Source organism: Portunus trituberculatus, chromosome 37, assembly GCF_017591435.1.
Source record: "Portunus trituberculatus isolate SZX2019 chromosome 37, ASM1759143v1, whole genome shotgun sequence".
In the NCBI taxonomy this organism is placed as follows: Eukaryota; Metazoa; Arthropoda; class Malacostraca; order Decapoda; family Portunidae; genus Portunus; species Portunus trituberculatus.
Window position 1 is genome coordinate 30,954,661 of NC_059291.1, and position 23,291 is coordinate 30,977,951.

Below are 23,291 nucleotides of genomic sequence, written 5' to 3' on the forward strand. Positions count from 1 at the left end.
TCAATCAAGCTTGTAGCGAGGCTCACCTGTTGACGACGCTGATGATGAACCCACGACTACGTAGAGAGACCCTTGCCGACAGTTCCCAGGCTGATCCTGCCTCACGGTCTCGCTGCCAGGGCTGGAAGGAGCAGGAGGCACGCCTGAGGAGGAAGAGACCAAGTTTCCATCTCTCTCTACCGGTAAACGAACCTGTAGACCATAATCCTCTGTCGCCGGAACAGTCTCAGGGATGTGCAGCTTCAGGCCTGGTGGTTTCTTCTTCAAGAGTTTTGGAGGCAGGGGTGGAGGTGGCGTGTCTGAGGCATGAGCATGTCCTCTCTCTGTTGTGTTCTGCTCCTCAGTCTCATGATCCCCGGCCTCACACGCCTGGCCGTCACCACCGGGACGCAGCGTAAGTGTTGAAGCTGACGGATTGAATTCATCGCCAGAATCTGTACTCGACGAGTCAGCGTCCTTGTCGTCGCTGGGACAGTGTTTTCCGGCAGCTGTCTGCGATGCCTCCAAAACAGCCTGATCAGGAGACTCTTCACCCATGAAATCAGTTACACCTTCATCCCCCACCTGTCCCCCAAGAGTGGCGTAGATGGGCTCGTCAGGCCAGCCCGGGGAGGGTATGGGGGGCGTACTTCCCTCATGCACCAAACACTCGAAAACGTTCTCGTAAGTTGGCTGCGGCACCCCCGGATCCGAAGTGTTGGCGTATATAGTGTTGGTGCTGCAGCAGCTGGGCGAGCGAGCAGCCCTCCACATATTATAATTCCACGCTCCCTCTAACAGCTGCGGTTCTGTCTGAGATGTTATGCGAGTCTCCGGCGAGTCACTAAGCCGCGTGCTGCATGAAGCAGCTTCGGTCAAGAAGGCCTTCTTGCAGCCAGTGTGGGTGTTACTTGCAGTGCACAGAGATTCTAGTGGAGCATCATCACTCAGAAAAGAAGGTTCGTGACTCCTACTCCTCCGAGACTCATGCCGAGGGCTATGGTGAGGTGCTGGCTGGAACGTTTGCATGTCGGGCATGCGATGAATGCAGCCGCCTTGATAAACGGGAATCCCTTGAAATCGTCCTCTATCTAGGTATAAGGGAGCGGTCATACTGGTGCGGGGCGTGAAAGAAGACCGAGATGCTGGGCCATAAGCAGCTCCTGCAGTTGCGATGCCACGTAAAGGGTATGACCTTCTCCGAGAATCTGTATCACCAGGTCCCCAGCAAAGATCTGTTCCTCTCTCCATGAAATGAGACGAGCAGCGCGGGTCAGTCGCTCCATACGCTCCTGGAAGACTAACTCTTGTTGCTCTTTGATCAGGTGCTTGCAGCAGCCTTCCCCTTACTCCAGCAGCAGCCCTGCTGCCACCGAGCCCTTCCTCCTGGCAAGGGAAATGGAAGCTGTAATTCGGTGATTTGTCAACGGGCTCTTCCTGTCCGGTACCAGAGGCGAGAGGGCGAAGGGTGTCTGGCTGCCGCTCCTTCATATTTATCTATTGTTCAGGTCTGTTCATTTAAACACTACACAACATGTCGTATTCTGTAACCTGCCCATGAAAGAAATGAAGGAATTGCTGGCATTAGATATTTGTACCAACGGGACTATATAAGTAGACTGTAAATATTCCATTTTTTTTTTCTTTCTCTCTTTAACCCTCCGCTATCCATCAGTCTGCATATTTATATACCTATCAATATTAAAAAAATACACTATATTTCTATTTTGATTGCATTTAATCAACTTTTCGCGCCACACCACGTCACCCCAGGTCTCACACGCGTAGTCATCATGTTCACCACCAAATAAGTATAAGCATTCCCATCCAGCTTCCCACATGTTACCATTAAGAGCCTAATAAGTGCTGCCCCCTCCCCCGCCCCAGGGTTATGATGTGACCCACGCCTCTCTCCACCCACGACTACCACACCTTTTCCACTGGGTAAGCTTGTGATACACGCTCCCCAGCCACACTACTCCCCATTCCCTCTAGCATCCTCATCTTCACTCCCACCTATCAAGCACACCCAGTCCCGACCGCCACTACTCCCAGCTGGCACAAACTGGCACATTGAGTCGCCGCCTGCCTGCCACACACGCCCGCTGCCCGGAGTCCCCCTGCCCGGTAATCACGCCGGTGCCAGGCTTAATCTGGCAACACTCACGGCCTGTCGCTCCAATGACACCACGTCAACAGGGCAAAATTAAAAAGGGGAATTTTCACCAAAATATTTGAGAAGAATTCAAATCTAAAGTTTCAGAATTGTACCGAAACATTTTATACATGTTGAAAAGTGAATTAAAGTTGACGTTGGAGGTATTTCCGGTGCAACATTTCCGGCCTTCATTTAGCCGGTCCGGAGGCAAGATGTAAATGGGACAAACTTGCTTAATGAATGAGTGAAGGATTTTACTTGTCTTATCATTTTAATCTATACAGTGAAACAACGCGGACGGAAGGAAGCACCACACGCCGATGGACCAGCACACAGACAGACAGGTGAACAAAATCTTGCATGAATATAAATAAAAAGAAAATGAGTAAATGAAAACATATATACGTGAATAAACAAATTAACTAAGAATATTCAGAAATGTTTGCTGGTTTGTAATGGATAACGTTCTCATTTATTTCGTTCACAATAATGTTTAATCCTAGAATAGCTTGTTACGACTAAAAAAAAACAACCATTCACACACACACACACACACACACACCTATTACTCCCCCCCACAGCGGGCTCCCAGGTAAGTACATTAGGCATATTAACTAATTATCAAACGGGCCACGAGCGTATACCTTATCCCTTTCAGATCCTTCGCGCTCCCTAGAGACTTCAAAGGCAATTCATCAAGAGAAAGAAGAAAAAATAAACTAATAAAAAAAAAGCAACGAGTAGCCTCATCATCTATTTCAGTCTTAGTCAGATTAAAATCGTGAAGGAAAAGGGCAATGGAGGAAAGGATGGAAGGAAGGTTGATAAGAACTGGAGATGAAAACATGGACTGAGCTTGACTGCGTGGATTCAAGAAGAAGAAAGTTCAAGGTACTGCTAAGAAAAAGAAAAAAAAAAACATGCAAGGAAGGAATATGTGACGTGAGTTTTCTAGCATTTGATATAAGTGAGGTCATTAAGGGGAGTAAAGGGAGGAGCGGGAGGCAGGACCAGCGAGAGTTGCGACTGGCTCGTCTTTGGGAGTGAGAAGGAGGGGGAGTCAGAAGAAGAAGAAGAAGAAGAAGAAAAGGAAGAGGAGGAGGAGGAGGAGGAGGAGGAGGAGGAGAAGGATGCACAACGAGGAAGAGAACAACGAAGACAAACAAGATAGATAAAAGTGAAGAACGAACAGGTGGAGGAGGAAGAGGAAGAAAAAAGAAGCCGAAAAGGATAAAGTGAGAGCGGGTGAGAGATGAAGGACGAGGACATCGAGGAGGAGGAAGAGGAGCATAGATCAGTGGGAGCGGTTGGCCCTCTCTTACTCTTATTTTGCCTTAATCCCTTCAGTACTGGGACGCATTTTTACCATGAGTTTTGTGTGTGACTAGACGATTTTATTGACATTAGGAAGGGTCTTTGGAGGTCAGAGGATTAATGGCCCGAGTCTTCACTATTTCAACCCCTCACATAAGTTTCTGAAGCTGTATAAAATCACCAAATAGCTAGTAAGCAGAATAAATATGAAAAAGTGTCATGGTACTAAAAGGAGTTAAGGAATAAATGAACGCATAAAGAAATATAAGGTTAGTCGGACGCTGAGGGGAAGCTGAGGATAAAAAGTAAGTGAATCAATACTGTTAAAAAAGGACAGTAAAGTAAAACAAAACAAAAACATGGAGATCTTTGCTTGCGTAAGAGACTCATCAAGACTGCATACACACTGCCGCCTTAAAGCTGGTGAAGGAGGCCACCAACCAACCAATCACTGAGCCAAGGGAAGAATGTATTTATCTTCTTTCCCCTCTCAAACTTCACCTGTTTCTATCTTTTTTTATATACATACATATACAATTTTAAAAAGTTATACATTTACATTCGCCTGCAAACATTTCATCAACAATCAGTGAGCGAAGGAAGGATGCGTCTACACTTTTTTCCCCTTTTCTTTTCTTTTCTTTTTTCATTTATATCTATTTTCCGTTTCCATCAAAAAATTTCAAGAGTTACGCATTTCGAGTCACCGGCAAACATTTCCTCCCCGGCTGATCCTAATCCCCAGTACGGAGTGCCTCGCTGAAAAAGATGCAGACTCGGCAGTATTCTTAAACAGTCTCCATTCCGAGGCCAATCATCTCCCTACTTTTCATACTCTATCTGTCTCTTTCACAACATTATTCTCGTAAAAATTCATTCTACGATATCTTGCGTGTAGCTGGTATCATTGGCGTTTTATAAGCATTGCTGTTATATTGTTACTTAAGTGCTGCTATTACTTTTTTTTTTGTGAGCGTTACTTTTACCATGGATGTAATTTAAGATGTTAATATAAATGTTTCTAAGTGTTAATGATACCACGGCCGCTTCATATGTGTTACTGTTATTACCACGAGCTTCTCTTTAAGTATTACCATGAGCATGTCATGAGTGTCATTATCACGGTGGATGTTCCTGACGGCAGTGTTGGCATTACTGTAGATATTTCTCAGGTGTCACGTTACCATGGATGATTCTAATGCGTTCCTGTTATGTATGGTCCATACGTGTTACCATTACCTTGGACATTCTGTAAGTGTTCTTGTTGCCATGGAAACCTCTCTAATGTTGCTGCTACCCAAAGACGTTTCTTCATGTGGTATCTTCCTTTCCCTTCACGTACACATCCAGTCCTTCAAGTTACAGAATGTTTTCTATCTCAGTGTCAAACGAATAAGAAAGATAAAGAAGTACAAGCAGCAGCAGCCTTGTTGGTCCTCGTGAAGATGTTCAATAAACGCTACCCGACAGTTCAGTATTGCATGAGAGTAAAGAGTATAGGAGAGTATATGAGAGTAAAAGCAGATTCTTCTCTAATGCCCGAATGATCTCATCCAGTCATCGCCATTCCTGGAAAGCTTAATCACCCTCCTTTCCACTATTTTTCTTGCAGCTCTTGCCTTCTCAAAGGAGAGAACTTCAACTTCAGGACTTACTGCAAGTTTTTAAGCTTTGATTTCGGCACAAGGCGATTTTTTCCAAACTTTTACGAAGAGAGAATGACCAACTTCCTTAGTTTTTATAATGTTCTTCTCAGTCCGGAGTTCGTAATTTTTTTTTTTACTTTCACAATAAAAATACCTTGAAAGAGCAGACTAAAGTCAAATTCTAACAATAAAAACTATATAAAAAGGAAAAATCGAACAAGAAGTGCCTCAATTTATTCTCCCTCTCTTCACCTCACCTCATCCTCATCCTCCTCCTCCTCCTCCTCCTCCTCCTCCTCCTCCTCCTCCTTACACACATCGACCTTCTCTTCCCTTAGTGACTCCGAGTCAGTAGGAATGTTGGAATGAGAATATGGAGAGAGAGAGAGAGAGAGAGAGAGAGAGAGAGAGAGAGAGAGAGAGAGAGAGAGAGAGAGAGAGAGAGAGAGAGAGAGAGAGAGAGAGAGAGAGAGAGAGAGAGAGAGAGAGAGAGAGAGAGAGAGAGAGAGAGAGAGAGAGAGAGAGAGAGAGAGAGAGAGAGAGAGAGAGAGAGAGAGAGAGAGAGAGAGAGAGAGAGAGAGAGAGATTACATGCAGAACAAAATACACTAAAAATAACGTATAAACAAAATAAAACAAGCAAGCAAATAAATAGACAAACATAAATATAAGTGTACAAATCAATAAATCCCAGTGACTCGCACCCCTCCCCCCCCCGCGTGGCCCCCAAAAGGCGTCACGTGATGTGCACTGCCTTGCCTCACTCCTTACACTTCCCGACACTGCCTTCCATGCCACCCTTGCCTGTCAGCCTTTAGCAGATCGTGGTGATGATGATGATGATGATGAAAATAATAATAATGATAATGATAGTAGTAGTAGTAGTAGTAGTAGTAGTAGTAGTAGTAGTAGTAGTAGTAGTAGTAATAATAATAATAATAATAATAATAATAATAATAATAATAATAATAATAATAATAATAATAATAATAATAATAATGAATAATAATAATAATAATAATAATAATAATAATAATAATAATAATAATAATAATAATAATAATAATAATAATAATAATAATAATAATAATGATGAAATAATAATAATAATAATAATAATAATAATAATAATAATAATAATAATAATAATAATAATAATAATAATAATAATAATAATAATAATAATAATAATAATAATAATAATAATAATAATAATAATAATAATAATAATAATAATAACAATGATGAAATAATAATAATAATAATAATAATAATAATAATAATAATAATAATAATAATAATAATAATAATAATAAAATAATATTAATAATGATATTAATAATAATAATAATAATAATAATAATAATAATAATAATAATAATAATAATAAAAAAAAAAAAATTAAAAATAATAAAAACAACAAACAATAATAATAACTAATAAAAACAATAATAATAAAAATATACTAATAAAAAAGTAAAATATAATAATAAAAGATAATACAACATAATAAAATAGAATATAAAAGAAGAAAAGAAGAAGAAGAAGAAGAAGAAGAAGAAGAAGAAGAAGAAGAAGAAGAAAAAAAAAAAAAAAAAATTAAATAAAATAATAATAATAATAATAATAATAATAATAATAAGAAGAAGAAGAAGAAGAAGAAGAAGAAGAAGAAGAACAAGAACAAGAACAAGAACAAGAACAAGAAGAACAAGAAGAACAAGAACAAAAAGAACAAGAACAAGAAGAACAGGAACAAGAATAAGAACAAGAACAAGAAGAACAAGAGGAACAAGAACAATAACAAGAAGAACAAGAAGAACAATAATAATAAGAAAGAGAGGGAGAAGAAAAATATCTTTTATTAGTGAATCATATGTTTGAGTGGAACACTTAAGAGTTAATTCAAAGAGTAACAGATGACCGCATTAACCAAGGCAACAAGCACGCTTAAGGCTTCACTGCTGCCAAGGTTCATGGCCGCCTCTAGTCAGGATGCAAGACCAGTAATAACTTGAGTAAGGTTTCTCCGCGTGTGTGCAGTTCACCGGAGACTTATTTGGCTTGCAGGCCCTCAAGAGGCTCACCACAACATATCTCCTATAAGACGTCTTGCACACACACACACACACACACACACACACACACACACACACACACACACACACACACACACACACACACACCGTTTAGCCATGATAGTACACTAAATAAAACGGAGCCTAAGAAACAGCAGTCGGGTAACAAACAAACTTACAGTAATAAATCAGAGGGTTGCTCCCGGAAAGACAACTTTGCTACAATGATAACCACAAACTTTTGGCCGGTGCCGCTCAGGCCGCAGTCAGACCATAGGCACGGCTACCACAGGGCGGCCCTTGCCCCGCCCCGCCCCTGCTACGGCACTCGCAACACGATCAATAGATAGTCCATTTTTCCTCTCCCACGCCTGACTAAACTCTCTCTCTCTCTCTCTCTCTCTCTCTCTCTCTCTCTCTCTCTCTCTCTCTCTCTCTCTAACCATTCAGCAGAGCGGTAGGCTGAGCGGCCCAGGAGGCCACGGAGTCCACGGAGCCCAGACTCCAGAAGTGAAACATGGGAGGGACGAGATGGATGATGGGATGGAGGAGTGAGGAACGAGGCTCGGCGGTGGTGGGAGGACGCCGGTAAAAGGGACGGGGTGCAGGGGAGAATGAAAGGGACAAATTCTGTCTTCTTTGCTGGCCGGGAGAAGCAGCGGCTGCGGCATAAACTCGAGCAGAAAGAAGAACAAAACTACATTATTCAAGACACTCTAATATGACCCAATATGTCCGGATATACGCTATTGCATAAAAATCCATATTCAATCTCATTAACTCAAGCAACAGTGAAAAAAAAAAAGTTAATTACGGTGGCTATTTCAAGTTAAGTCATTTACTATAATTTTTTTTTTTTTTTTTTTGGCAACATGAGTAGCGGCTCGCCCTCATTAGAGTAGCACACAATCATTATCTGTTTGACTCTACCGCCGCGGGTGTGGGCGATGAGGAGGTCTGCGTGTTGAGGCAGGCAGTGAAGGTGATGATGAGCGGCGTCACTGCTCCTCCAGCACCGCCATCTCCCTATCCCCTCCATTAATCAAAGTTTCCCGTGGCCCTTCACTCACAGCTCGACAACCCCTTACCATTGAGAGCCTCCGTGCCCTGTCCCATTAATCTTTCCTCTCACCTCGACTCATTAGTAATCACCCCAACCTCTCCAAGTCCTTCCCTCATCAATGCATCCGCGCGCCATTTTTATGATATTCCCTCCCCAGCATCACCTGTCAGACAAACGTGACCTTCACCTAATGATGCCAGTGGATGGCGTGGTGGTGTGGCTGGACCCCACGCCCCAGCCTCGTCTCACCACAGTCCTGCAACACTCGCGTCTTTCCATCTTGTCTTATCTCGCCGATCAGTTTCCCAGTGTGCGAGGGGAGAGGCAACCCGGCTGACGATTGACAGATAAGGACACCTGATATACGAGTACAAAAGATTACACAGTCGATGATTTGCTAATTTATTCCATCAGTTTAATGCAACACGTCTTAATTCCCTCATCGCGTGTTATCTCAGTGATCTCAGTCTCAGCGCGCGAAGGGGAGTTTACGGAAGGGTCGACGAAGTGCACAGATACGGACATCGGAAAAATATCAGCTGAGATCATACGACCAAGATTCATTTGGTTTCATGAGTAGCTTTCACGTAATTTGAGAAGTACAAAGCCTTCATCGGTCTCAACGTCCACGAAATATGAGTAGGCTTGTATATAAATTTCCATTCAGTCTTTTCCATCCATTCAATCAATTCCTTGTTTGAGTTCATTCCTCTGCTGTATGACATCATTCACACACACACACACATACACACACACACAGCAGCACGCCACCATAACATCACCAAAGATCACGTGTACTCTGCGAACTCCCACACAGTACAGAGGCGATTACTGGAGTACTGGCAGTGAAAAAACAGTGTAGCTCTCGGGTAAAGTATAGGTAGTTAACTTTACATTCGCCAGGCCCGGCCCACCATTACCAGCTCCAAGGGTACAAGATTCCAAATACAAACTGGAGACTGTAAAGCCTCTAGTCCACGATTGGTATTCACGGGGTTCTCGCTTCAGGCCGCGGGGAAATGAGGGTGGGTGTGGGGAAAGTGAAGCTAACTGTACCAATACAAGTACAGTTGTACAAAGTAGAGGTGTAATATACTGCGAAACGTTTCAGATAACACAGTACTCAAGCAACTATTGCAATCTATGGCTTCATTACTTATTCTTTGGCCTTTGTGGGGTTTTGCTTATCATTTCATTTTTAGACATGAGGTTCACTTCACATTTTGTCATCACTTCTTTGGGCAACCGTATCCCTGTATCATCCTGCCAGGAAACAAACATGCAGACCAGACTACTTCCTCAGTGTCACACCGTCCCCGCAACACCACCACACACGGCCGCGCCTGAGTATTACACTGTAACACTTTTCCATCCCTGCCTTCGAAAAATGAGGGTTCCATCAGTAACAACATTATTACACGCCCCAGCAACGTTCACGGAACTTGGCATCGCCGTCATAATTCAACCCTGATAAGCTTCTTCCACTGAACCAATGAACCAGTGAACCAATGATCCAGCCAGCCGCGGCCAGCCAGCACGCCACGCAGAAACCACTCCATCTGCTAGATGGCTATCCGAGTCTCAGCACCCCCACAGCACCTAAACCTGCAGCACCGCAGACCATCACCCAGCGCTACAGGAATAGAAGGAGATAGAAAATAAATTACGTAGACGACAAGCTTGGCCCACCTCCCTCAAGTCGCCAGTCTGCTACTAAACATGACTTTCTTCAGGTATACGAGCAAAACTAGTATACTGAAAGTTTCAAGTTAGTTTCCTGTCGTCCGTTTACTATAAAGGGAGAAAGATCTTGTTTTAACCACCAAGAGTATCAGCTTGTAAAATAGAACATTACAACTCTGGGACACTTCAAGATATTTTAAAATATAGAAAGTACTACAATACACAGGCACTTTCCCAGCGCCTATGCTGTTAATGAGGCCTCACCCCGACGCCGTGCTCCAAACACTCCCTCTCTCCGTCATTCACACTCACACACAGGCCCCGGGCGCCAGGCACAGGTCTTTCAGGCACACTGCACTTGACGACTGCTTCACAACTGGCGACCTACCGGCGCAACTTACAATTAGCCAGCTACCTGAGTACAAGGCGCGTGTTTAAGCAAACTTGTTGACAGTGTCGTGTCTTCCTTGCCGTCGGGGCTGTTCAAATAAGAGCTTTCATCATGACACTGACACGTGCGAATGAGTGGCCTTGAGTTTTCACGAGCACTGCGAGAAGTGTACAATTCTCGTCTCACTCTAAACTCCCAACGAAGACTTCTAGCCGACGGCCACACCTTCTCGTGGAGAGAGCAGTCAACTCAGAATAGAAGAGAGTTGTCCTCCAGCTGACAGGCCTCCTCAGGGAACCCCGTCAGGACGTCTGCTTCAAGTGGGTGTCTCGCACCTTCAGCCTTTCTCTGCTGACGTACCAAAGTGTGAAAAAAATACACGTCCACTTGAGCTTTTTTTTTTTTATTTTTTACTTTCACCTTCATGACAGAGCAAAGCTGTGGAGTAACCCGCAGACGTCACAGGTAACAGCAACCACAGAGTGGCACAATAAATAAACCTTGACAGAGTAGGAAGTTGCACCACCACCGCTACAACCTCGTGACGTGGTGGTGGTGGAGGTGGTGGTGGTGGTGGTGGCGGTATCAGAAAGACTCAAAAAACTATTCTTATAAGAGTGAAGTAAAAGGCCATGGAAATCTGTGACTTACCTCTTTATATTACATTAGATTGTTTACCAAAATGTTCGCCTCATTTTATTCTTACTGACAACTTGCTTTTCCTTTCCAACAATCACTGCTGCAACACAGTTTTCCTTTCACACTAATTTTCCTCCACTACTTCTACTACTGTTACTCCTGTTGCTGTTATTATTACTACAACTACTATTACTACTACTATTTCTATACAACTACTACTAACAATTATACTAATACTATTACTACTATACAACAACAACAGCAACTACTACTACTAGTAATAGTAAAAATAATAGCAGTAATAATAATAATAATAATAATAATAATAATAATAATAATAATAATAATAATAATAATAATAATGATAATAACAATAATACCACCTACTTCTACTACTACGTACTACTACTACCACTACCACTACTACGTATACAACTACTACTGCTGCTACTACTACTACTACTACTACTACTACTACTACTACTACTACTACTACTACTACTACTACTACTACTACTGCAACTACTATACTACTTCTACTGCTACTACTATTACTACACACACACACACACACACACACACACACACACACACACACACACACACACACACACACACACACGATGTCCCAATAGCGAATACTTGTCAAAGGGTCTCGGCGTTGCTCTACAGTCACCTGACACTCAACTAAAATCATGAGAGTAATAACAGGGAAAAGAAGTCGTGTCAAACCGGCATTTGCAATTTTCCAGCGCGATTTTCCGAGAGAGAGAGAGAGAGAGAGAGAGAGAGAGAGAGAGAGAGAGAGAGAGAGAGAGAGAGAGGCAAATGTTTCAGTCAGTTTACGATTAATGTTTTCTTTGGTTCTTAACAACTCCCCTCTCGTTGCAAAAGTCTCTTGTGTCTTAACAATGTTTATTTGTGTGTTTTGGCTGTACACTTCACGGAGATCGGTTAACAGTGAACTATTCATGCGTGTGAGGCCTGCTGCTGTTGCCATCATTGTTGTGGCGGACGAAGAGGAGGAGGAGGAGGAGGAGGAGGAGGATTACAAAGAAAGATACACACGCAGGCTTTAAAAACATATGTCACGACTGTTATTCTGTTTCATTTCAGACCTCAAATCTAAGAGAGTAGTTATAGAGAATTGAAAAGAGGATTGGAATAGAAAAAACAAACTTACGAGGAATTTATGACAACAGTGAAAGATAGAACAATTCACGGGCATTTTTTTTTTCAAGGGTTTTTTTTTTTTTACTTTTTATATCTCTCTTCACGTTGCAGGCGTCGGATGAGGGAGAAGGAGAAAGGAAACGAAGAAAAAAAGTTGTCAGCAAAATAAATGAATAAGCAAAAACTAAGGAATACGTGAAGAGGAACAAACTATATAGGAAAAGATATAGAAAGGCCATAAATAAGAAAAAAAAAAAACAGCAAGTAAAACGACAAATGAAGGAAACGATAACACATGTAAGAAAAATGAGTAAAAAGACAAAAAAAAAAATAATCAAACAGTGATAAAAAAATAATACAATGAACGGAAAACATAAATAGATCAAATAAATAAGAGGAACAAGACAGAAAAGATAACAATTCAACGCAAATAATCAAAAAAAACATCTAAGCAAACGTGACCAGACAAAGAATAAAGAAACGCTCTCCTTTCCCCACTACAACAAGCACAATTAGAACAGCTGGAACACGTGTACAACTTTAGCCAGTCACCAAATGTACGCCTCTCTCATTACACGACCTGCCTGCCTTATTGTCAAGCCAGGTGAGGGCAGGTGAGGCGGCGGAGGAGTCAATCAATAAGTAACCTGAAGGTGGTAATGAGACGGCGCGGCACGTATCATGCGATCTTGCCTCTAACACCTTGAGACCAGGTAAGCCTAACAGGGATTGCTCCGGCCCCCTATGGCGTGTGGAGTGTTGGAGGAGGAGGAGGAGGAGGAGGAGGAGGAGGAGGAGGAGGAGGAGGAGGAGGAGGAGGAGGAGGAGGAGGGGCGAGTCAAGTAATGGAGCGGGGGTTCCCATATGGCAGCAGCCTAATTGATAGCATTTTTCCCACTTTCCCCTCACCACGTCGCTTCCCCTCCCTCACCTCCCTCTTCCCGTCAACGCTCATCGCCGCTTCTATTCATCTTCACACTTTTTATCCCTTCGGCAAGTCTTCGTCACCGTCATCACCTCCGCCGCCATCACTACCATTATCACCACCATCACCATCACCTCCATCACCTAATATTACTGAGTCACTTGATCAATGATGCGAAAATATTATAATCAGACACACACACACACACACACACACACACGTGCTGGTTTTTCACCTTTTACTGGTCCACATCAAGGAAGACAGAATGATTTAGGCACATTTCAATCTATTAGGAATTCCTTCTTCAAATCTGCAGCTGTCAAATGTCCTTCCCCTTACCCTTCTGCACTCCTTCTCTCTATCACTACCTCACTCACTCACTCACTCGCTCACTCACTCACTCACTCACTTGCTTCCAAATCATTCATCCTATCTCACTTTCTTTTATTTCTAATTTCTTACACTTCCAAATTTTCTCTTTTCTGTCTTTCTCCCCTAGACTCTCTACCTCTCTCATTCACTCACTTCTTCAAGCTCTCCCTTCCTAGAGCCTGAATCCAATCTCACTTTCTTCGTTTTAGTCTCTCCCCTTGTCTCTCTCTCTCACTTCCTTCAACCCTTCATTCCTAGAACATACATTCAATCTCTCTTCATGCTCTAGACTCTTTCCTACCTTGCCTCCCTCCTGTGTCATTGCCCTCTCTCCCTCCGTTCTTCACTTTCTTCAACCCTCCATTCCTAGAACACTACAGCTACACCCTATATCATTTTCCTCACTCTCCCTATCCTTTTACATTCCTTCCCTTCGTCTTTACTACCCTGCATCTCGCAATTAAGATTAGACAGTGCGAGTATAACTGAACACCGCCAACCTCTTCAGACCAAACGGTTCTGCTTTTCCTTGTTCTTGTCGTGCCTTCCCTTAACTATTCCTCATTCTCTTCTCCCTTTCTTTCTCTGTCTCGCCGGTATAAACAGACTCACGTACCAACCAACCATCCATCCTCCTCCTCCACCTCTTCTCGCAACACACACACAGGCGAAATGAGCGTGAATGAGCGTGAATGAGGATGGACGCTACACCCAGTGAGTTTCCTCGTAGGACGTGGCAGCAGGGAACAATTCCGTAACGTGTGTAAGTGAGGAACCTAATCCACCATGCATTATGACGAAGAGAGGGAGGAGGAGGAAGAAAATACGAGTAAATGGAACAGAGAAGAAGAAAGGGAGAGGGAAGGCGAAATGAGCTCACATAAAGGATAAGGAATGCATTGAGGAGTAATGGAGTAAGGGTGAAGGAAACACGTGTAGGGAGTGAAAAGAGAAAGAAAAAGCAAGTAAGAGGAAAAAAAAAAGTAGAGAGAAGTAACAAAAATCTAAAAAAAAAAAAAAAGGGAAATGGAGACACATAAAGAAAAACACGACGAAATGAGGAAGAGATGAATGGAACACAAAGAGAAGGAAAGACAGGGAAAGTATGTATAAAAGTGAGGACAAAGAAAAGAGGGTGAGAAAGCAAGAGGGAATAAATTCTGGAGACACAATGAATAGACGATGAGATGAGTAGGGGATGGAAAAACATGCATAATGAGAAAAAGAACCGAGAAAAGGGAGGGAAGGAGAGATAAAATATAGTAATTGCGGGCAAGAAGAGGGAGAGGGAAGAAGAAATGAGGAGGCACAGGGAATGGAAGATGAGATGAGTGGGGAGAATGAAAGACATGAATACTGTGAAGAGAGGAAGGGGAGACAGAAAACAAGTAGAAAGAGAGAGAAAAAGAGAGAGGGTGAGGGGGGAAGAGTGAGGGGAGAGGGAGGACAAGCGAGACAAGCAGATAAAATTCTCCACTCGACCATTTGGTTCGCTCCCACCCAAGGCTGAGGAGTGAAAGGTATTAATGACCGCCTGGGCAATGGTGAATAGTACCAGAGGGGCGCGGCGGCTTAAATGGCCACGCGGAGGTTAATTTATCAGGGAAACGCTCAACTATGACATCAGATGAGGGGAAAAGACTGATAAAAAATATGCTCTCACGCGGCGGCTGCAGTGTGTGTGTGTGTGTGTGTGTGTGTGTGTGTGTGTGTGTGTGTGTGTGTGTGTGTGTGTGTGTGTGTGTGTGTGTGTGTGTGTGTGTGTGTGTGTGTGTGTGTGTGTGTGTGTGTGTGTGTGTGTGTGTGTGTGTGTGTGTGTGTGTGTGTGTGTGTACATCGGAAGGACCCAATCACATCTTGTCTGGACTGGTAATGCAGGAGAAAAAATATTAACCCGAGTGAAATGATCTAGTCGAGGAGGAGGAGGAAGAGAAAAAAAAAGAGAAAAAAAGAAAATGAGAATAAAGAAAACAACTTACAAAAAGGATGAAGGACGTAACAATACGGATAAGACCAAAAACAATAAGAAGAGAAGGAAGAAAAAGGAGGCGTAGGAAGGCAAAGAGGCGGATGAGGTGGAGAAGAAGGAGGAGGAGAAGGAGAAGGAGAAGGAGGACGAGAATTGCTTCAGGCGAGCATGAAAACTTAAGAGACACTGGGAAGATTGTGGGGGGGATTGTGGATTGGGACGATAAGGGAAAATGAAGAGGCTGAGGTCAAGGAAGAGAAAGGAAAGGAGAATTAGAGACTCGAGAGAACCTGTGGGATAGAGGATGAGAGAAGAGGAGGAGGAGGAGGAGGAGGAGGAGGAGGAGGAGGAGGAGGAGGAGGAGGAGGAGGAGGAGGAGGAGGAGGAGGAGGAGGCGACGGCGGCGGCGGCGACAGAAGAAGAAGAAGAAGAAGAAGAAGAAGAAGAGAACGAGTACGAATAAGACGAACATATGCAAAGGGAAAAAAAAAAGTAAAAGAAAAAGAGAAAGGGAAAAAAGAAAAAGAGGGATGAGAAAGTAATAGACGCAAATCTCCTATACAGCGCTAATTTAGAGCTTACAGTCAGCTTACTGAGGAAGTCCCTGAAGACAAACAGTGACAAGCGACTTAGGTTCTCGTCTTTGCGTTGGAAGAGAGAGGGAGGGAGGAAAGGGAACAGTCATGAGGAAGGGGTCTCTCTCTCTCTCTCTCTCTCTCTCTCTCTCTCTCTCTCTCTCTCTCTCTCTCTGTAAATGCTGAGGGGAGCGATTTGCGACGTATTCAATCAATCAATCAATCAATCAATCACTAACTCACAACTCGCTCACTACCTCACTCACTCAGTCTCTCACACCTACAGTCGATACACCCCCATCAGTCAATGAATCAATCAGCCAGTCAGCCAGTCAGTCACCCGTCTGCTACACTCACTGCCGCTACACACACCCGCTTCCTTTACGTCTGTCCGTGCTTCGTGTCCCGCCACCACCACCAGCCCACCCTTATACACGCTGCGACACGAACACAGCTACTAATGAGCATGATATCACAAACTGCACCACCACCACCACCACCACCACCACCACCACCACCACCACCACCAACACCAACACCAACACCACCAATCTTGCTGCTATCTCAAACATGATCATCCCCTCTATCACCATCATTACTACCACTATCACCACAACCAAAGCCTGACTTCAACCTCCATCATCCAAGAAGCTCAGGGCCAAAATACCTCTCACCTCACGCCTCACGCCGCACCTCGCCTCGCCACCTGCCCAAACATGCTGCTCTATATTCTGGGGCTTCCGGGGCGGCCAGGTGTGAGTAGAGGCAGCCAGACGACGGCGGGGACGAGAGGCGCGACGGAAGCCTCAAGGTCACCCTCAAAACAGCCCGACACAAGTAAGCGGCTAAAGACTTGATTAAAGCGGATCGATTAGGTTTGAGATTCTGATAATAATAGTTACTTGCTAATCAGGAAATGGTGACCCATAATGGGAACAGTACAAAATAGAGGTGTTTATTGCATACAAAAATCGATGCCTTGTAAGTTGATATATCAAGACTTTTCCATCTAATTCTATATTTGTTTTCGTTTTGGTCTCTGAACTGATACTGTATCTTTGGGGAGCTTTTTCAGGAATTTTGCTGCCCTTAACCATAGTCAGCCTTTAAGAAAACTAATAATCAATTAATATATAAATTAATTTCTACGTAGTCAAAATAGATTAAAATCACTGGCAGAACTCCTAGGAAGAGTCACAGTTATCTCACCTACAGTTAATATTAAAGCAGTCACTGCCACATCTATTCCACTTCATAATAACTTTAGCAGAGGCGCAATATGACCCCATTGGTGTGATCCATTTGGATGAACCCATTAATAAGGCAGAAAACAAGTAATCAACAGAAAAATAACACATAAAATCATGAATAAAATAAAATATCCTTTTCTGTAAGTATACGTAGCAAAACAGCGCCACTGGTTTAAGGACAAAGCTTGCATGAAGGAGAGCGGTAACAAACACACGGACACAGACCCTTGCATAATCTTGTTTTGCTGCAGAAGAATTCAATTTTGTTCTTCAAATCCCTTACCTTTTTCCACGTATTGAATTCAATACATTAATTTCATTTGCCTCTTTTCATCTGAGCATTATTTAGTATTAATAACTTTCATCTCAATGTACATAAACGTGTGTGTGTGTGTGTGTGTGTGTGTGTGTGTGTGTGTGTGTGTGTGTGTGTGTGTGTGTGTGTGTGTGTGTGTGTGTGTGTGTGTGTGTGTGTGTGTGTGTGTGTGTGTGTGTGTGTGTGTTTTCCCAGTAATTCACTACCTCTGAATTACTCTCGCCTGCCATAATAGAATAAAACTGAAGTTCCCGCCTAAAAGTGATGCCAAAAGCTAACGAACGCACCTGATATGCCCAATGGTAATGTACTCCCACCCATTACGTTGGGAGGATATAAATTTTTTTTTATTATTATTTTTTAGCTTGATTGTACAAGATTAAATGTCATATAGAAATTGCAATCTATCAGTACTTACATGTAATAGTTTCATCCCACTCTCTCTCTCTCTCTCTCTCTCTCTCTCTCTCTCTCTCTCTCTCTCTCTCTCTCTCTCTCTCTCTCTCTCTCTCTCTCTCTCTCTCTCTCTCTGATTGGTTTACAGACTGACTACAAAGCAAGAGAGAGAGAGAGAGAGAGAGAGAGAGAGAGAGAGAGAGAGAGAGAGAGAGAGAGAGAGAGAGAGAGAGAGAGAGAGAGAGAGAGAGAGAGAGAGAGAGAGAGAGAGAGAGAGAGAGAGAGAGAGAGAGAGAGATACGACATACGATCAGTAGGAAGTTTCAACACGCAAAATCGCCTCCTTTGGTCAGAGATAACAATGATGAAGTAATCCCTGAGGAGGAGGAGGAGGAGGAGGAGGAGGAGGAGGAGGAGGAGAAGGAGAAGGAGAAGGAGAAGGAGAAGGAGAAGGAGAAGGAGAAGGAGAAGGAGAAGGAGAAGAATACAGACAAGGCAGACAAGGACAACGACAACAAGAGCGACGAAATGGAGGAAGAGGAAGAGAAAGAGGAGGAGGAAGAGGAACCAGGAGGAGGCAGAGCATGAGAGAGAAAAGAGCGAGAGGGGTAAGCCTGAAGTAATAATGAATGAGACGGAAGCAAGGAAGGAAGAGGAGGAAACAGGACCAATAATAGATGAGGAGGAACGACCAGCAGGACAGAAAAAAGGACAAAAACAGGAAAAAAAAGGGACAAAAACGGGGCATAAATGAGTTGCTTGTGGAATTCGGCGAAAGGTCAAATTATTTCCTGCGACAGTAAGTGACACGACCTGTCTGATGAAGAGAATCGAAGCGGGTAAGACGAGGATTCTTGCGGGGAGAGGTGGAGGAGGAGGAGGAGGAGGAGGAGGAGGAGGAGGAGGAGGAGGAGGAGGAGGAGGAGGAGGAGGAGGAGGAGGAGGAGGAATAGAAAGGGAAGCCAAACAGCAACAGATCTCTTGGTCCTTTCGAGGCTGTTTGGTAAGAGGAGGAGGAGGAGGAATACAAAGGAATACAAAGGAAGACAAACAGCAACAGACCCTTAGGTCCTTACTAGGCTGTTTGTGAAAACTATCTACTAACTACCAGTGGTAGAGACAGGACAGCAAAGCAGAAGGCTCCTCCCCACCTGCCCCTCCCTCCAGCCGAGGCTGGCAGGAAAAAAAGGGGAAACCATGTGATATTAAAAAATCACATGGAATTTTAGTAGAGAGTGAAAAGGAAATGTGTGATCTACGTCTGACTACTTGTGTTTGTGGGGGAAAGTGTTAACGCTTGGTGAATGTCATGTGGTGTGTGCATTGTGTACGTGGATGCACAGTGTGTATGTCGAATGGGTGGTGCGGCAGCCTTGCCTGGCGCTTTCTAGGGAGGCAGCAGTCAATCAGGCCCCAGCTCCGTTCAATCCACTGAGATAGCATACTTTCCCTGTAGGGACGCCGTACGCTGATATCCCTTGCAACATTGATCCCTGGTACTTAGTTCCCGATGATGATCAATGGTTGACAAGGCCCTCTCCAAACACAGCCCGTCACAGGTCGAGAGTAGTAGTAGTGACCGTTTACTCTGGGCTATCTGTGCGTGTATGCAGTGTAGTGTAGTATGTATGTAAACACAGTGTGGAGTCAAAAAGGTGGTGCGGCAGCCTTGCCTGGCGCTTTCAAGAGAGGCAGCAGTCAATCAGGCCCCAGCTCCGTACAACCACTGTAAAAGTGCACTTCCCTTTAAAGGGCGCCGCACACTGTATGGTTACCCCCTGCAGCGGTGACCCTGGTACCTTAAATCCCGATGATGGTCACCTACTGTCAGGGCTCTTGACTATCCACAGCCCTTCACAGATCGAGAGTAAAAGTAGTGACCGTTCACTCCGGGCTATCTGTGTCATGTATGGAGGGTGAGAGTAATTTAAACTAACGGGCAATTTAATTCACGATCAGAGGCCCGGGAGATAAAAGAAAAAGCGCAAATTATTCGGAAATGAATAGCGACAACCGGGGATTACATTCAAAGTATTTATCGAGGCGAACTTTGAACGTTTCGATAGTACCTGAGTTGACAACATTTGATGGCAGACCATTCCATATATTGACTATGCGATTAAAGAAAAAGTGTTTGACTTCATTTGTTACAAAACGCTTACCAACAATTTTGAAACCATTGCTTCTGGTGACATTTGACTGGTCGACTGATACGTATTTTTGAATATTCATATTTGCAAACCCATTAAAAATTTTGAAAAGCATGATAAGGTCGCCTCTTACTCTCCGTTTCTCAAGAGAAAATAAATTTAATTCCTTTAGGCGTTCCTCGTAGGATTTGTTCCGCAACCTTGGGATCATTTTTGTTAATCTGCGTTGTATTTTTCTAATTTTTCAATATCTTTTTTGTAATACGGTGACCAAAACTGAACATTGTATTCGAGATGTGGACGGACGAGTGAGTTATATAATGTTAATATTATTTTTTCAGACTTGAAAGTGAAAGATCGTCCAATGAAACCAACTAATTTATTCGCAGTTTTGACGACTTCAGTACAGTGTTTGCTAGGCTTGAGGTCTGCTGAAACAATGACACCAAGATCTTTTTCTTTGTCCACACTCGTCATTGGGATATCATTCATCTTGTATGTCGCCTGAGGATTTTGATTTCCTATGTGTAAAACGTGGCATTTATCTATATTGAATTTCATTTGCCACTTGTTTGACCATTCGATGAGAGTATCTAAATCTTTTTGCAAAAGTTGTCTTTGGCTTTCTGAGTCTACTCTGTTTGCAATTTTGTGTCATCTGCGAATTTTGAGAGCTTACAATTTATTCTTTCATCAATGTCGTTAATATATATAATAAAAGAATAGGTCCCAGAACTGATCCTTGAGGAACGCCACTGCTTACGTTAATCCATTCTGAAGATTTACCATTGATCACAACTCGCTGTTTACGATCAGACAACCAATCCTCGATCCACGCTGCAATGTCACCAGTTATACCATGCGCTTTTACTTTGTTGATAAGACGTTTATGTGGCACTTTGTCAAAAGCCTTTTGGAAGTCAAGATATATGACATCAACCGCTCTAGTGTTGTCGTACAAATTATATATATCATGGAAAAAGTCAAGTAAATTTGTTAGACATGACCGCTTGTTTCTAAATCCATGTTGTGATTCGTTTATTATGTTGTTACTTTCTAAGAATGCAACAACTTTATCCTCAAAACTGTCTCCATTAATTTACCTACCACTGAAGTGAGGCTAATTGGTCGATAATTTCTAGTTTGAGACTTGTCACCTTTTTTAAAGATTGGAGTTACGTTAGCGAGTTTCCAGTCATCAGGAACTTTACGAGTGCTAAGTGATTTATTAAAGAGGATAGACAATGGTTTAACAAGTTCTTTCTTTGCCTCTTTTAGTATTCGTGGAGAAATTTTATCGGGACCAGGAGTTTTGTTTGTTTTAACTTTATTTATTGCGCTCAAAATTACATTTTCTTGGATATCGCACGTATTTAAACAGACATTATTGCTGTGATTTGGTGCAGTTGGCTGATTTTCTGAATGATTTTCTTCAGTGAAGACTGACGCAAAGTAATTGTTTAATTTAATAGCCATTTCAGTTTCGTCGTCCGTGTGTTCGCCACACGGAGGAGGAGGAGGAGGAGGAGGAGGAGGAGGAGGAGGAGGAGGAGGATAACATGAAAAACAGAAAAGCAATAATAATAATAATAATAATAATAATAATAATAATAATAATAATAATAATAATAAAGAAGAACAAGAAGAACAAGAACAAGAACAAGAAGAAAAAGAAGAACAAGAACAAGAACAAGAACAAGAAGAACAAGAACCAAAAGAACAAGAACAAGAAGAAAAAAAAGTAGAAGAAAAACAAGAAAAATAGACCTAGAAGAACAAATCTAATGATGATGATGCAACAGATCACTCGCACACTCCCACACAGAGCGCCATTCACTCCACTCCCTCGCCTTGTCCGGTAATCGACATCTGACCCGCCACTGCTTGACGATTCATTCCTCATGTATGCTAACTACTTGTGTGTGTGTGTGTGTGTGTGTGTGTGTGTGTGTGTGTGTGTGTGTGTGTGTGTGTGTGTGTGTGTGTGTGTGTGTGTGTGTGTGTGTGTGTGTGTGCGTGTGTGTGTGTGTGGTGTCTATTTGCTGTGGTCTATTTACGTCTTCATCTCATATTATCTATTCATGTTCTCATCTACATCTTATACACCTCCCTGACAGACAAGTGCAGACTCTGAGTTATGACCGGCACTCACTTCCCAGCCAGCACGACTGTTCAGTAACAAATAACATGTCGTGGCTGAGCGCGGCATGGATAGGGGGCAGGCTGGGCAGGCGAGCAGGCGGGCATGGCGGGAGGGCGTCGGGTTATACAGGACGCTCCCCACATTCCATGTTTCATCTGCAGCACCACTCCCGCCACTACAGCAGAGTTCCCCGCTACACTCATGTCTTGTTTCAGCTAATTATGTTGCCATCTGGCTTGTTTCACGTGCATTATTTTACTTAATACAAATTATAAAATAATAACACCAAACTATATTCCCTTCACAAACTCTTCACAAGCAACCGCCACCGCAATGCTTGGGCACCGCACTGGGAACACAAACAACGATGGTTTACATTGTGCACACAATGAAGCTTTCCATATGGCTCCAAATACTCCTCTGCAAACACAACACAACATGAAGCGCTTTCATTATGCACCACGAGCGGCGTGGTGCAGGCAACCTCCGACGCGTCTCCCGCAAGGCGACGCATCGGAAGGGTGTGGCGGCGACGGACGCTACGTGCCTCCACCCGACACTTACGTACACGCGGAGATACACTAACTCACACAGCCACGATGGGCAACACTGACTGCCTGGCGGCAGCAAAGAGCGCCGTGCCACAGTGCCAAGTTCAGTGTCTGCCAGCCACCAGCTGTGCCAGACGGACAGGCTTTCCCTCTTCTCCCTCACCCTCTCCCACTCCTCTCACCAGCTATTCATAGAACTATAATAGCGGGCCGCCAACTTGATCACTCTAACCACAGCTGTTGCTGTCTCCTAGCAAATAACTTCCTTCAAGTTCAATGTCGGAAGACATGCCACGTGCGACCAACGAAACACAACAGTGGCGCTCCTGCCCCCACAGAAGGCAGCGTTCCCGCCTTCATTTCCTCTTCCTACTATTCGTCGTTCATCTGCGGATTTAGTTCAAACACCTGCACGAAATACGAACATGTTCTTATTAATTAGGGTGTTGCCAGCCAAAAGTGTGCAAGATTTGGAAGACATTTTTTTTCATAGAACATCAACACCAGAGTATTCTTGGCAT

At 43.3% G+C, this 23,291-nt stretch overlaps 1 protein-coding gene across 1 annotated transcript; it reads right to left on the reverse strand.

The window, feature by feature from the left end:
• On the reverse strand, positions 1–22,860 carry LOC123514177. Its single transcript, XM_045271827.1, has 2 exons — positions 22,784–22,860; positions 1–1,530 (listed from the first exon to the last, which is right to left on the reverse strand). The coding sequence occupies exon 2, from the start codon at positions 1,468–1,470 to the stop codon at positions 1–3; it is 1,470 nt and encodes a 489-aa protein (XP_045127762.1). The 5' UTR covers positions 1,471–1,530; positions 22,784–22,860.
• Between the last annotated feature and the right edge of the window lie 431 nt (positions 22,861–23,291).